We start from the raw sequence: 14,513 nt of genomic DNA, 5'->3' as shown, positions 1-14,513 counted from the left end.
TATTAACATGACTGTGTATTGCTCCCCACCAGTCCACATCTCTTCTTCCCCTCCTCTTTTCACCTTGCTAACTCCAAAGAACATGAATTAGTATATACACTGTGTAAATGATTTAGGATGACCTTTGAAACAGGTAAGCTGTCTAGCAAAAAGCTAAGAGCAGCTTCAGATATGGATAATTGCATAGCTATCTTAAAGACACAGTACCTTTGCTTTTAAAAGTTAGTCTGTGATATCATAAGTAAAACATTACCAGTAAGCCTGTGCTGCTGTCTGAGCATTTTGAACAAAAATTTCTTTAGTTCCCTATTTACCTGGAAATTTGAAGACAGTCTTTTGCATACACATTGGAAAAAAAACACAGAACAACTACCTTCTTTAGCAGAAAAGTGTAATTGAATCACTAGTATCTGAATTACTCTGGTAGATGACAGTCTTCAGAAGCTTCCTCAAAGAATACTGTTTATCATTATATGAACTAAATAATTGAAAGAAAATTTGGATAATAAATGAAGTATTTTTCATCTTGAGTCTGTATTTTCATTTCTTTAAATTGTCTTTACTTTCTTTTTTAAATTTTGGAACCTTCTAGAACTGTTGTGGTAGGAAGCTCTACTTCCCCCTGGCCTTCTCCCTGCCTTCTTCCTAATTGCTGTCTGTCAAGTTCCACATTCCAGCAAGGGCATCGTGTGATTGGCAGAAGTTCAAAAGATGCTTTTCAGACCTGGAGTCATTGGCCTGTCCAGTTGTCATTGTCCCCTGAGACCCTCCCCCTCCCACCTGGTTGGTGGCTTACCTATCCTCTCCCTCCCACCTCCCGGTGAGCTTAAAAGGCGTTGAAGCCATGCGGTGCTGTTCTGTTGGAGCAGTTACCGAGATTCAGAACTGTATGACCCTGGAATAAACTCTGGATTTAACCCTCTGGCAGAACCCTCTCTCTTTCTCTTCACCATCGCCTGAACTTTTTCCACTAGAGGTAAACTGAGTTTCTACTTTGCATGGGCTCATTCTGAGTGCCTAACTGCAACTGCCTACGAGCTAAAGGTGTCTCTGAGGAGAAATATCCCCAGCAGTCATCTCTAGACCAGTGCAATCAATATAGAACAACAAAATCTACTAAGATTCAACCTGTTAAGGTATGAAGAGAAATATGAAAATATATACTTGAAAATAATACTAGTTTAGGTATAAGATTTTAACTTTAAATATTTTTATCTTTTCTAGTGCACTTAATTACTCCATCAGAATACAGGAAAATTGAGAGAGAATGCACTTAACCACTGCTACAACCATTTTTGCTTTCCTGAAGGCAGCTAGATTGGCAAGGGAAGAGATAAGGTAAATAAGAACAGCAAAGCAAAATAACCCCAAATTTAACCTCATTCTGTAAAATGAATACTGGAGTCCAACCTTTCATGCACTACAAAATATGCATTATCAACCATGTACCCTGCTAAAATCAGTAATACTCAGAGAGAGGTTTACAACTTACAGAGCTATTAGCACAACATCCAAAGTTGAACTAAAGGCCATTGTACAAACTAATTTGAAATCCTCCTCTCAAAACTAACATGTTTGTTATCAGCCTCTTGAGTGATGATAACAGGGAAAACAGGCAACTTTGTAAGATTTGGGATACTGTTGACACACCAAAAGAACTGCCTTCACTAATAAAAGTCCCAATCATTACAAAATATGGTCAGTTTTATGTGATACTAACAAGGTCTAGCTTTCAGCAGAGCCACAATTCTGCCTACACAGAATTCTCCAACCACTTAACATATTATTTTTTGATTTTCTAAGAATGACTTATTGGATTTAAGAGTTATTTTAATATACTTGAAATATTTGTGATTGCTGATGAAATCTTACGTTCTGTGAATCTTTCTTTGCTAACCTATATATTAGAAGATCAGAATTTCATTTAAGTAAACTATAAATATTACTTCAGAATACCTAAATGCAGTAATTATTCATAAGACCACCTATATCTTTTAGTTGAGATAATTTCTACAAGAATTATGTGTTATCTCAAATAATAAGAGAAATATTGCTAACAATGACCAGTAAGTCAATGCAAATGAAAAGATAGACTTCAAAGCTCTCTACACTCCATCAGTAGTGGTTAAGCCCTTGACTTATTTCAGTGTAAATACTAACAATATTGAACTGGGCCATATGAAAGTTTAGCATAATTTTATTACCATGCAAAATTTGCACGACAATTTTGAATGCACTGCTATTTTGTGCATTAGGTAGACCATAGAAAAAAAATTACAATATTTAGGAAACTAACAAGCTGTTCATGAAGAGCTGCTCAAACAAATTCTCAAAGACAGGGCTTGAATATATAATAAAAAAAACCCCTAAAATTCTTTCGATGGTGATCACAAATAGCATGTAATGGTATCTGTACATTACACAGTGTGCTAGTTTATATTCTGTATTTCACATTCCAGACCTAAACTTTGACGTTCCAACTCTTTGGTAATTCAACACACCCCAGAAAAAAAACATATTTAATGTCAATTTGCTAAAGAGGAGGTTAGAAATGTGCTTCAAAATTACTTTTTTTTTGCCCCAAAAAATGCACATAAAAATCTCTGAAAGACACCAGAGTTTTATTTCATACTGTATCAGGACTGACAGAAACATTCAAAATTTATTCTAACAGTCTGACATATTTATCATTACATTAATATCAAAACTGTATTAAAAAGTGAATTTCAGTACATGCAATGAGAAATTGGCTACACTACAAAAGCACTGATAATAGTGTTATCTCTTCTGTTCCAGCAAATATAACCTCAAAGAGGAAGCTTCCCTCTACTGACAATTCAAAGTATTCACATTATGACTCTGACACTTGCATGACTGATAAGAGACAAAGTCAGAAAAAGTTTGAAGGTCATTCTTTTGTCTCCCTTGAAACTGGTATTTTTAATACCATCTAGGAAGCCTTTTCTGGGAAACTCTTTCTTTGGAAATGCACTCTATTTGAGTAGATATTAAAATGCAACTACTGCATGACAGAAAGTATTCTAGGCAGGTTTTTTTTTAACTCGACATATTAAAAAAAAAACAACTTCAGGAATAATAGAACTGACTTTTAAAATTACAAGAAGCAGCACTGTGATTAGGAAATACATCTATACATACAAAAAGTTTTCTAGTTATGTTAAAAGATTAAGCTTTTAAAACTGATTATGTCTAGGATCTAAGTAGCAACTTGAACACGTATTTTCACTCAAACTTCCAAAGAGTTATAGAGAATTATAAAAATATTAAAGGACTGAAAATTGGGTTGGAAAGTCAGGGGAAACAGGAGAAAAAATATTTCTACGCTGTGATCTGTTAAATACAGAAAAATTGTATTGATAGCATGTTAAAGAAAAAAACATTATCCTCATATTACACTAAAAATGAATAAATGACAAAGGGGCCAGGATTCAACCACTGTAATACTTCCAAAAATTACAGATAATCCACACTGAAAAGTTTTTACATACAAAGGATGCAACATATTTTTAAACTATTATAACTCATAATCAGCTTTTAAATTGTTTTATAGTTTCTCAGTTGAGAAATTAAATTTGATAATTAAACGAAAATTACATCAAACTTGTCTCTAAAAGAGCTAAGTAAGTCAAGATGTTAAATTGAAATATTAATTAAAATTATTGAGAATTTGAGTTAGCTATTAATTATCCGCAGACACCCTCCCAATTCCCCACCACATCTCTTAACACCAAAATTACTTTACAAATTTGGAATAAGGAAGTTTAGCCTTTGGTATACTCATTTTCTAAACATACATTAAAAGAGGCATTTTTACTGTCAATAAAAAAATTACAAGATTGAAGAGAAAGGATCTTCAGCTTAAGTAACAACAATATATTTTTATATCCAATGTACAGCCTAACTAAACCCTTAACTTAGGAAAGCAAAGCATTAAAGTCAAGATTCTGAGGAGCCTACAGACATATGGACTTTTCAAGAAATAAGAGAAAAGAGCAGTACAGTGCTACTAACATAAAAGCAGAGAGGACTCAAAGCTGTATCTTAGCTTTTGTTTATATATATATATATATCTATCTATCTCAATATCAGCAAGAAATTGACATATATTTATCATATACAATATCATATTCTTTTAATGATCTTTTACCAGAATACTCCTGGTAATTCATAAGACACACCTTCTCTTAGAACAGGCATATTGGATACCAATCTGTGATTGAAATGATCTTAATGGAACTAGAGCTTGCACAAAATCACTCATCATACCAGAACAAATTTCAAAATTTGACTGGAAGAACACCACAATTACTGATATAAAGATGCTTATGTTGAGCTGCTGTGGATCCAAAGACTATGTTTAGATTAGCAAGCAGTGCATTTTAATTCCTCAAACCAAATATACACGCTGCACACATCTCAAATAGTTGTATTTCACACTAGTTCCTCTTTGGTCCAATAGATTGAACAAACCAGTACCATCTGGGAGTGTACAGGCAAATTTCTGAAGTTCAACTTCCAGCATTATTTAATGCAAAAGGATCATAGGTCATGTTCCCTTTTTATTGTAAACCAAAGTAAAGAAGGTGAGCATAAAGGTGGCATGGGCATCTAAAGAGCAAACCTTGCCTGAAGAAGCTTGTGTGGAGGGATTTCAATTGTTTGTTCTTCACTAAATGAAGCTTTCCAATATTTTAGCAGAGTTGGGAAATTTGCAAACTAAACAAACAGAAGAAGCCAGAAGAAATACAAATTAAAGTCTTTCTACTGTTGGGGTTTTTTTTGCAGTTTTTTCAAAATATTTGTAGACCTGAATTTGCTCCAGTGGGTTTTAATACAATAGGGCAATATAGTAGACCACAGGTCAGCATGAGCAACACCTGAAGTGGCATATTCATTCTCATCACAGCCTTGTTGTTCTATATTTTCCAGAGCTAATAAATATTAATGTAAGTGAATATTTATTGGGATTTTAAATGACTAATAGCATAATTAATTCAATTTTGATCTCAAATCAATTCTTAAAATCTGTTACTAAACTGCAGCTGATCCAATGCTTGCATTATCTCCATTTACTGTAACAGACTTCTAGCTAAATGCTCATCCAGTTCTTTACAGTGCCATACAAAAGTGCTGTGGGTACTATCATGTTGTACTGGTTTTAACACCAGCAGGCAAATTACACTCCAAATAAGCCACTTCCCTCCCTGCCCTCTTTCTGGAAATTTCCTTATTTCCCGCATTAAGAATATCATAAATGACAGTCCTGGACAAGACCAGATAATATTTATTAAGTCATTATGACTCTGATTGAAGTGTTCTCTGTCTGTAAACAAATAAAACATCAATATAGGACCTATTCTGAAATTTTTTTTTCAATGACTCTGGTATTTAGCCACACAGAAAACCAGGGAAAAATTCCTACTTTTATACATCTGACAGGGATTACTCTGGTTAATATGAACTATGGAATATTTTTTTTCTTTGAAATGTTTTTTAGAACACTGAAAATAAAAAAAAAAAAAAAAAAACAAAAAACAAAAAACCAAATTCTTCTTTCATTTCATTGACCCATAACAGAAGTGTGAGAGACTGGTAAATGCAGACAACTTACTTCTTTTAAATGGTAGTATTATTTTTATTTCATGTAGAGCATTTTGCTATGCTAAATAACCCCAGGACCTGTAAACACGGAGATTATTTCATGCTTTTGTTTACTGCTCAAAAGCTAGACTTTCAAGACTGTCAGTAAAGAACTCTTTTTAATTTGCTCTGTACCTGAAGTTGAAGAGCTGCAGCCTTTAACAGCTGTGGTTTAAATATTAATGATAGACTTCTGTGGGGAACAGTGAAAAATGCCTCTTTTTTTGCAGTACAAACATATACAGAAGAACTACAGTCTATTTCAAATAAACATGAAAGTTTGATTCTGTGAGTACTGAATACTAAGAGCAGGCGATGCACACAAAATCTGCTCCTCAACCCACTTCTGTACATAATATTAGCTTGACACAAGATGCCTTTAAAGTCTTTAAAGAGCAGATCAATTATATCTGTTACACACTAGCAAACCCTCCTAAGACAGGCTATAATTCTGCAATGTCTTTTAAAGTGACAGACAGAGGTGTTTGTGCCTACAGGCTAGTGTGAAACAAAAATAATTCCTCGTTGTAAAGCTTGTGTAAAGCCTAGTCCTTTTGTGAACTTGCTTCTCAACAATGTGGACACAAAAAAAGTTTGAATGCTGACCAGAAATCAGGGTAGAAGTTAAATTATGTCCTCCCCATACTCCAAGAATAAGGACAAAGCAGTTTGAAAACAATAATTCCCTTACAAAAGTTTTGGTGAATTTTTTGAGAAATACTGCTTGCTGCTTACATAGCAAGACAATTGACTGAGCAATGTCAGCTTCTAAATATAAGCATTTATAATGTAACAGCCATGTAAGCGATTCTTGAGCAAGATCTAATTGGAACTAATAAAAATCAAACTTTTCACCAAATAGTTTAGCTTGAATGTGTCCTTGGGACATAATGGAAGAGCAGAAAGCTTTAATATTAATAACAATGTTGTATGGTATTTCTGGTAACACAAGCTTTATAGAATTTGAAAAATAGTTTTCAGATTTCCAGGATATTTTACAGTGACTACTGAGAAGACAAAAGTATATATGTATACTTCATTTTATAAATTCAAATTATTTTGTAATTACAATAATTAGAATAAACAGAAGCACAACACCAACATTAGATAGAGATTAGATTAGAATATTAGATAAAGAAATTGTTAATCTGAGAAATACTAAAGAGTCAGGAAACAAGGTCCTTAATTTATTGAAAGAGTCTCACTGTTGCTTCTAAAGGTAGAAAAAAATTTCTTTCTGCTATAGAAGCATTATTATGTCAAAACAAAAATGAATACAAACCTGTTCCTCCTTCAAGTTGATTTTCACAGTTGCTTTGAATAGTTCTATTGTTATATAAGTCACAAACACCACCAACTCCTCCTCTGCTCCAACCAACTACAAAAACAGCTGAACTCAACAGTCAACTCCTGCCTATACCAGAGCACCTACTTTCACATTCTGTTCATATGTATAACGCTGCCAAGTACCAGCTTATTCTATTTTAATTTTAGTATAGGAATAGGTTTTGCCTATCTGAGCACACCAGATGAAGTCAAAACTGATTCCTTAGCTACCAGGGTTCAGACTCTGTTTAATCTTAATACAGTTTTGCTGCTAAGAAGTGGGGAAACTACCAAGAGCAGGATTCTTTTAAATCTCAAACCCAATGGAACAAATAATAGTAGTTGCAGCATCATTAACCTTGAGAATATTTATAATGCTACAAAAGAATATGTAAAGAAAACAAGGAAATATGTAAGGAAAACAGGTTTGTGAGTCTGACTATGACATATCTATCTAATTTTTGTGGCAACATCTATAAACAAAAAAATTAAAAGTCTTACGAATGATTCAAAGAAATGAAAAATGGAAAAAAAATGTATAATCTGCTAATTGATAACTGAACCTCAGAAATATTTGATATCTAATAGGTGAGTTATATAGCACCACCCTACTTGCCTTTGAAGGCAGAAGAGACTGCATGTACAATAAAACCTTTTAGTTTACCTTTTAATTTAGTCCTTATGTCTTCTTCTACTCTATCTTCCTTCAGTAACAGTCAGTTAACATGAAAGGTTAGCCAAAGAAGGGAATTAATGCTGGCACCAGAGCTAGACAAAAAAAAGTCAGAATATTTTTTTCCCACAAAAAAATAAAAAAAGCATTTTATATTTAATAAAATATCATATAGCAAATAATTTTTGCCTTGCAGGAAAAAAGAAAAAAACAAAATCAAAAATATAAATCCAACCAAAAGTTCCTTACGTTCAATAAAAAACCACCATAAAAAATGAGTAACAACAATAAAAAGGCATCTTTCTGAGCCAGAGATTCTGGGTGAATTAGTCCATGGAGGACTATCTGAAGGATGCTGCTTCATCTACATTAACACACTCAAATGCACCTTCCTTCTCTTGACACAGTCCACAGGCATAAGAGAAGTGAATCTGTTACACAGAAATGACATCATTAGAGCTAACTAGCAAAACTATATGGAAAGGCAAGAGCTTACCAATTCAAGAAGGCTCTGCAGGATAGAAAATATTTTGAGACTTCCTTAGTAGTTCACAAGACAATTCCCAACTGCTGAAGTTTTACTTCAGGAAAAGAATCTTGCACCCATTATATAGGCTATGTTTCTACAGGGAATAGATAAGATTCACAAAATAATCGATCAAAAAGAGTGAAAGATGGTGTTGCACAACATGGAAAATATGCTCCTTTCCTCTCCTCTGCCTTCCCCAGTCTCCAAGTTGTAGGATTTTAGAAGAAAACATTCGTTTAACAGGTGCAAGAAGAACATCTGCATGGCTCTATTGAAATAGCAGAATCTATACAGAGAAACATCTCTGATTACTTCAGGCATCATATTTTCTTGCTTTCAGTGTGGATTTTGTAGTAATATCATAGTGTCACTTAAGCAAAAGAATGCTGATAGCTCTGAAAATCTGTACCACTCACCAAAGTCCAAATTTTATTAAAGTCAACAGTAAATTCTTCCTAAGAACTCAGCTAATTCAGCTTTACTGAAGAGGAAGATAAATTTTTACCATGACTGTTTCTGAGGGAAATTAAAAACAAAAGTTAAATAAATTGAAAGGCAAAACTAAAAAAATTCTGTGGATGGTTAAACACTGAGATAGGTTGGGAAATCTCTAACCATGGAGATATTAAAAATTCTCTTAAACAAAGCCCTGTGTCTAAGAGCAACCTTTGAGCAAGCAGCTGGACTACACAATCTTCAAAGTTACCTATTAATTGTTTTAATAGATAAGGCTCTTACCAAATACATCTCCACAACCAGTAAAGTCCAGGAAGACAGAAAAATTAAGATTGGCATTTAAGCTGGCTTTACAGATACAGCTCTTGTTCTGCTAGCAACAGAAGAACATGAACCACTTACTCCCCATGTGCCATTCTGGTTTTCTGCCTTAAAGTATATTTTATGGCATTGCATTATCGTTCCATCTTCAGATACCTCAAAAATTCACGTATCTGAGGCCTCCCTGATTTCTGACATAAGAGCTGTTCTGCAGAAAATAGTTCTTCCAAATGAAAGGAAATGGCTTCTAGTAAATTCTTCCCACAATAAAAAAAAGAGTAACAAATACTGTGTAAGCTTTCCCTTTTCTAATGTCAAGGTAGAAACATAGGTTATACATAATGCCAGGTACAATCACCCTTGCAATCTTAAAAACGTTGCACTGCCAATTAATAACTTTTTTGACTAAATTGTGACAGAAATTTAATTTTAAAACTTTAGAAACCCTTTACTTCTTGTAGCTTTTGAATAGACTCACTGCTTTAATAACAACAGGGAAGCTATTTCATCAAAAAACACTCATAAGCAATGCACTCCTCATTTCAATCCAGCAGGCCACTATAAATAATTGGCTATTCCAATAAAATATTAAGATATATTTTCAACAGTACTATGGCTGCGATTAGTGGCAACAGATGCACCAAAATATTGCTGAAGTAAAAGTCATGCCAATTAGGATACCTTATCTTAGGTACTGATAATAACCTGTATGAACTCTTTTTTATCTGAAAGCAAGACAAACAAAATAATTTATCACACAGTAAAGTGACTTTTGTCTGTATTGCACTGCTACTATCAATATGGCTACTTTTAGAAAAGTCAGGCATTACAATGATAATCTTGGCAAACTTTACTTCAAACATGCTTCCAGATACACTGAAGGCCAAAGGACAATGAATTTAATGTGGCTGACTGAGCTTGAAAGGGTGAGTTGTTATTTAAAAATGTTTCAAGAAACCATTCCATAGATTTTAATTAGATTCGTATCAGAAACCACAGAAGAATTAACCTTGGCAAGTGACATTTTATCCTGCTTAGCAGCAGAGGATGGTGCAAATTAAGAATCCCAATATTCTTAGCATAAATCTTTCAAAATACATTTGTTTTGTATTAAAAAATGAAAAAATGTACCAGCAGTCAAATATATTTTTCATTTGACTTCAGAAACATACAGATTACTGCATAACTGTATCAGCAAGAGAAGTAAGTAAAGATCAGTGGTTAAAAAACTACAAAAGGTAAGTAGGGGAAAAAAACAGGATGAATAAGCTCTACATTTAAACAAATATTTATATTTAATGTGGTATTATAAGGTGTTTTATAAAAACCTTATAATATCACATTAAATATAAAGATCTTTTAATATACAAACTGCATCCTAAGGACACAACTTGTATTATACTTAAGGAATTTCAACAACCTTTTAAATATAAGACCAAAGAAATTTCCAATTAATATAGTGGTAAATAATACTATTGTCCATTTCACAAGGCATCAATTTACACAGAAAAACCACCTAATATCTGATATTAAAATACCATATTTTCCTCTTCACACAAAAAGTTTCCTAACTTCTAATACTTTCTTTTAAGAGAAGGCAAGGAAATTACGAGCTTTGGAAACCATATTAATTCAGCATTTTAGATCAAGTTTGTGCCTTTCCCTGTTTGCATTTAAAGCAAACTTCCAGCCATTTTAAAGATGCAATCTTGAGCATACTGCACAGTAAAAATTGTAGAATTTGTATGCATAATAATAATAATAATAATAAGGTAGCTAACTCATGGACAGATATACATAAATGCTCTCTCAGCCATTGCTGCTATTTGTTTAAAAGCTGATGAAAATCTAGTGAGAATTCTTTGCTATTAGGTCGATTAAATAGCAGCAGAGCTACCTCTGCAGAAGGCTCAAACCCATGTAATTGCTTTCTCCATTTCTACTTCTCTCACCACCAGCTCTATACAGGTCAAGCTCTGAATAAAAATCAGAAGTCTCACAAGGCTTTACACACAGACACCAACAGAAGGTTTAATTGCCACTCTCAGTCCCAGTAAAACAGGTTCAGATTTTAGCAAAACACAGTCAATAAGAGCCCAATCCTAACAAGATTATTTGGCAAAAGATGGAGAACTCTGGAAATAAAACAGAAATAAAGAAATACGTGTCAAGATCAAAGACTAGAACAGTTAATTAAACCTAAACCAGAACTGAAATAGCAAACAATGTTACTGTCTGATTCAGCTTGCTACATGAAAATGGATGTCCTTCCATGTGGACCCAAAACCTGAACTTCGCTGATAGCAGTAGGGAATGAAGGAACTGCAGACAACAACTGCAGTAAGAGACACCATCAGCTTTATAGAACAGACCACACAGAAATATATAAAAATATTTCAAAGCTTTAAAGAATACAGTCATGCAGGTAAAGAAGCTTAGGTAATCATTAACACAATGCAAAAGCCAAGTTTTAAGAACTGGTGATGTTATGTGCACAAGATACTGGCAAGAGTAAGTAGTATTGTCTAAGCAAAGGAAACAGATGTCCTTTCATCTTTTGAAAAACCCTCAGGAATTTAAGAACAAATTAAGTGTCATCTAAAATTACAGCAAGAACAAAGTACATAATAGGAGATATTTGAGGCAAAGAACAGTTTGTGAAGACAGAGTATTACTATTTTCAAAGTCTGTTGGCATATCAGGCTAGTATAGAACTGAACCACTACCTTATATGAAATCAGAAAAATTAGGAATTCATAATTTTGAACCTAATAATAAAAATATTAAGCTTGGTGAGCTATTCCATGCGTCCTCTTAAAACCAGAAATTTCTGTGGTAAGGCTGTCAACAAAGTTTCACAGTATTACATGCAAGTAATCCTTGCAAAAAATTGGCATGCAAATTTCAAATTGTTACTAAATGCTAGACATTGGAAAGAAAGTGATGAGCTAAATTTCATCCAGATGTAAAGACAGCAGCTAGTGACAATTCACAAAGTGTTACAGTGAATTATCATGGTTGAATAAATCTTACAGAAGGCTAGATAAGCAGATTTATTGCTTTAAATTCAGAGAAACACAGATAAGTGTTAGAAAAATGTAACAGGAAAATGTTCAAGTGTTATTTGAAAGAAAAAAAAAACAAACCACAATTTAAAATAGGTAAGGATTTATAGCCTACTTATTAAGCTTCTAACACTTCTCAAGTTAGAGCTTTAAATGACAACTATACTGGTCAGTGATAGCTTAATTAAAGCAGGGTCTTGGTAATCCTGCATTTATTCTTCTAATTCTAAGAATTCCACTGGTTTTACTTACTGTCACGTACCAAGTGGTCAGAGCACTGACACATACGAACAAGGAGAGACAGGTGAATCAGAAGCACAAATAACTTACCTGAAGGCATAAAACACATCAAAGCCAGAAAATAATGTATTTTGACTCGTACAAAATATTAGTATCTAGAATTCAAAACCATTTTTGCCATTATTTCCATTACTTAGTTTTGTGTTCTAACATTCCCAAAGTAGTAGCACTTCAGACCTGCAGGATATGAGTTCACACTCTGAAAATGCAGACAAGCCAGCACAAATTCAGGAATATTTTAAAATTATTAAATGCAGAGTATACTTCCAAAACAGGGGTTTAGGACAGGCAATATGTGTAAAATTGGATATGGTAAAAACTAATTTGTCACAAACAGTGCTTTTTTAATTCAATATTTCTTCTTTCTGTCACTCCACTGAAATTTGTCATAAATTTCATCCTGCAAGGCAGTAATGAAAAACTCCAAATTTTCATAAACAGCATTTTATTGAGATTATTTATGTATCATCAAATCTATATCTGAATAACAAAGTCCACAGATGAAATCCTGTTCTATTAAGACATCAATATTCTGCTTCATTCCTGACAAAACACAGATCAGTAATTAATTTCAAACCATCATTTTTTGCCATTTCAATTAAGATATGACACAAAGAGAGCTCAAAATAAGTCTTTTCTTTAAGATGTAATACAGTTTCCTTTAACCAGTGATGCACATAACAGAAAATAGCTCAATGGACTGTGAATTATTTAAAAAAAAAAATCTTCCTGGTTATTTCAAGTTTTGTAGATTCCATCTCAAGAAATTGCTTTAAAAGTGGTAAATAACAAGGAGTGATTAGGAACTAGCCAAGATCATTTTTTACTTTCCTAATAGGCAGAGAGAGTTTATTCTTCTGAGATCTGATGAACATTTGTTAACTTGTGAGCAGGAAGAAGCAAATAAGGTAATCCTTTACAGGCAGCAGTAGCAGGATATAAAAGTAATTCTGTCAAGAGTCAATGGTAAACTACTTAGTAAAGCTGATAAAGAGATTAAATTGAAGGAGCACAAAGATACAGGAAAAAGAATTCTGTAAAAGCTGGTGGATGAGTTATAGACATGATGGAAAATGGTACAAAGCACATGAGCGTCTCCTTTTCTAACTAAAATGATTGGGAGAGGAAGGTAAGAGGTTACAAACCTCAAAGGTTTGTGTAAAAAAAGTTTGTGTAGCCTAAATGTGGGAAACAAAACATTTGTTTTCCACTGTGTGAGGAAGCACATCCCTACAAAAAGACACAACGCCTGCATTTGCCTTTGGGCAGTGGGAATTGTGTGGTATGGAACAATTTTTAACACATTCACTACAGCTAGGAGCTGCAGAGAGAGACGTTTGAACAGCACAACCACTCATTTCATTGCTCAAATCAGAGATGGTGGCACCTTCTAAAGATCTGAAATTCCAAAACAGACTCTGCTTGCAACTAGATTTAAGACTCTGACAGACTTTCAGACAGACCTATGGACCTGCAATTACTCGCAACTGTAGGCTCACTGTAGCAAGTGACTGTTTACACATCCTTTCCCCTCAAAATAAAATTAAAATAACCAACTCACCACTTGTCCATTCTGAGGATTTTTATGTGCATATGGTGGTCCACGGATGTGATTCCACATCTGACCAGATGTCATAGCAAATACAACGCACTAGAAAAAAAAAAAGAAAAATTAATTTACCGTGAAGGACTGAACAGAAAACCATTCTGCTGGTTACTCTTCCTTTAGATATGTAATATTTTTTCACTAACCAGACACAGCATCTACCCCTCTTTGAATTTTAGGACAGTATCTTCAGATGCATTATTTTCACAAAATTTTTAATGACTTCTACCATTCTGAAAATGAGTTAGCTCAAGCCAGATTTTCCAAATCTCACTTGAAATAATCCTAAATTTATATGCCACATTTACATATCTACATGACAACAAGTACTTGCAGCAGTAGAAGGCAGCAATAGAAGGCACTCATTGCAAATGTTCTGGAAGCTAGTACTCGATTTATACAACCTTCCATGAAAATATTTCTGCTTCTAAATCTTAAAAAAATATTTACTTTGCCTTTTTGTTTTCACATGTCTGAAATTATAAATTAAGTACTAGAAAAAAGCCAGTTATTTAAAAAAAACCAACCAACTGTCCTATTTTACGGAATTCTCATTATGTGTCCTATATGGTTATG

The 14,513-nt window shown here is 33.6% G+C and overlaps 1 protein-coding gene across 1 annotated transcript in view; it reads right to left on the bottom strand.

Annotated features, from left to right (window-relative positions):
- TUSC3 (tumor suppressor candidate 3) overlaps positions 1-14,513 on the bottom strand; it is a 107,583-nt gene that overhangs the window by 36,022 nt on the left and 57,048 nt on the right. Inside the window, exon 6 of the mRNA XM_059844763.1 lies at positions 13,893-13,982. Coding sequence (XP_059700746.1) covers positions 13,893-13,982 — 90 coding nt within the window. The remainder of the gene's footprint in view (positions 1-13,892; positions 13,983-14,513) is intronic.

Source organism: Haemorhous mexicanus, chromosome 4 (genome assembly GCF_027477595.1).
Source record: "Haemorhous mexicanus isolate bHaeMex1 chromosome 4, bHaeMex1.pri, whole genome shotgun sequence".
Lineage (NCBI taxonomy): Eukaryota > Metazoa > Chordata > Aves > Passeriformes > Fringillidae > Haemorhous > Haemorhous mexicanus.
This window is presented reverse-complemented; position numbering and strand designations above follow the sequence as displayed.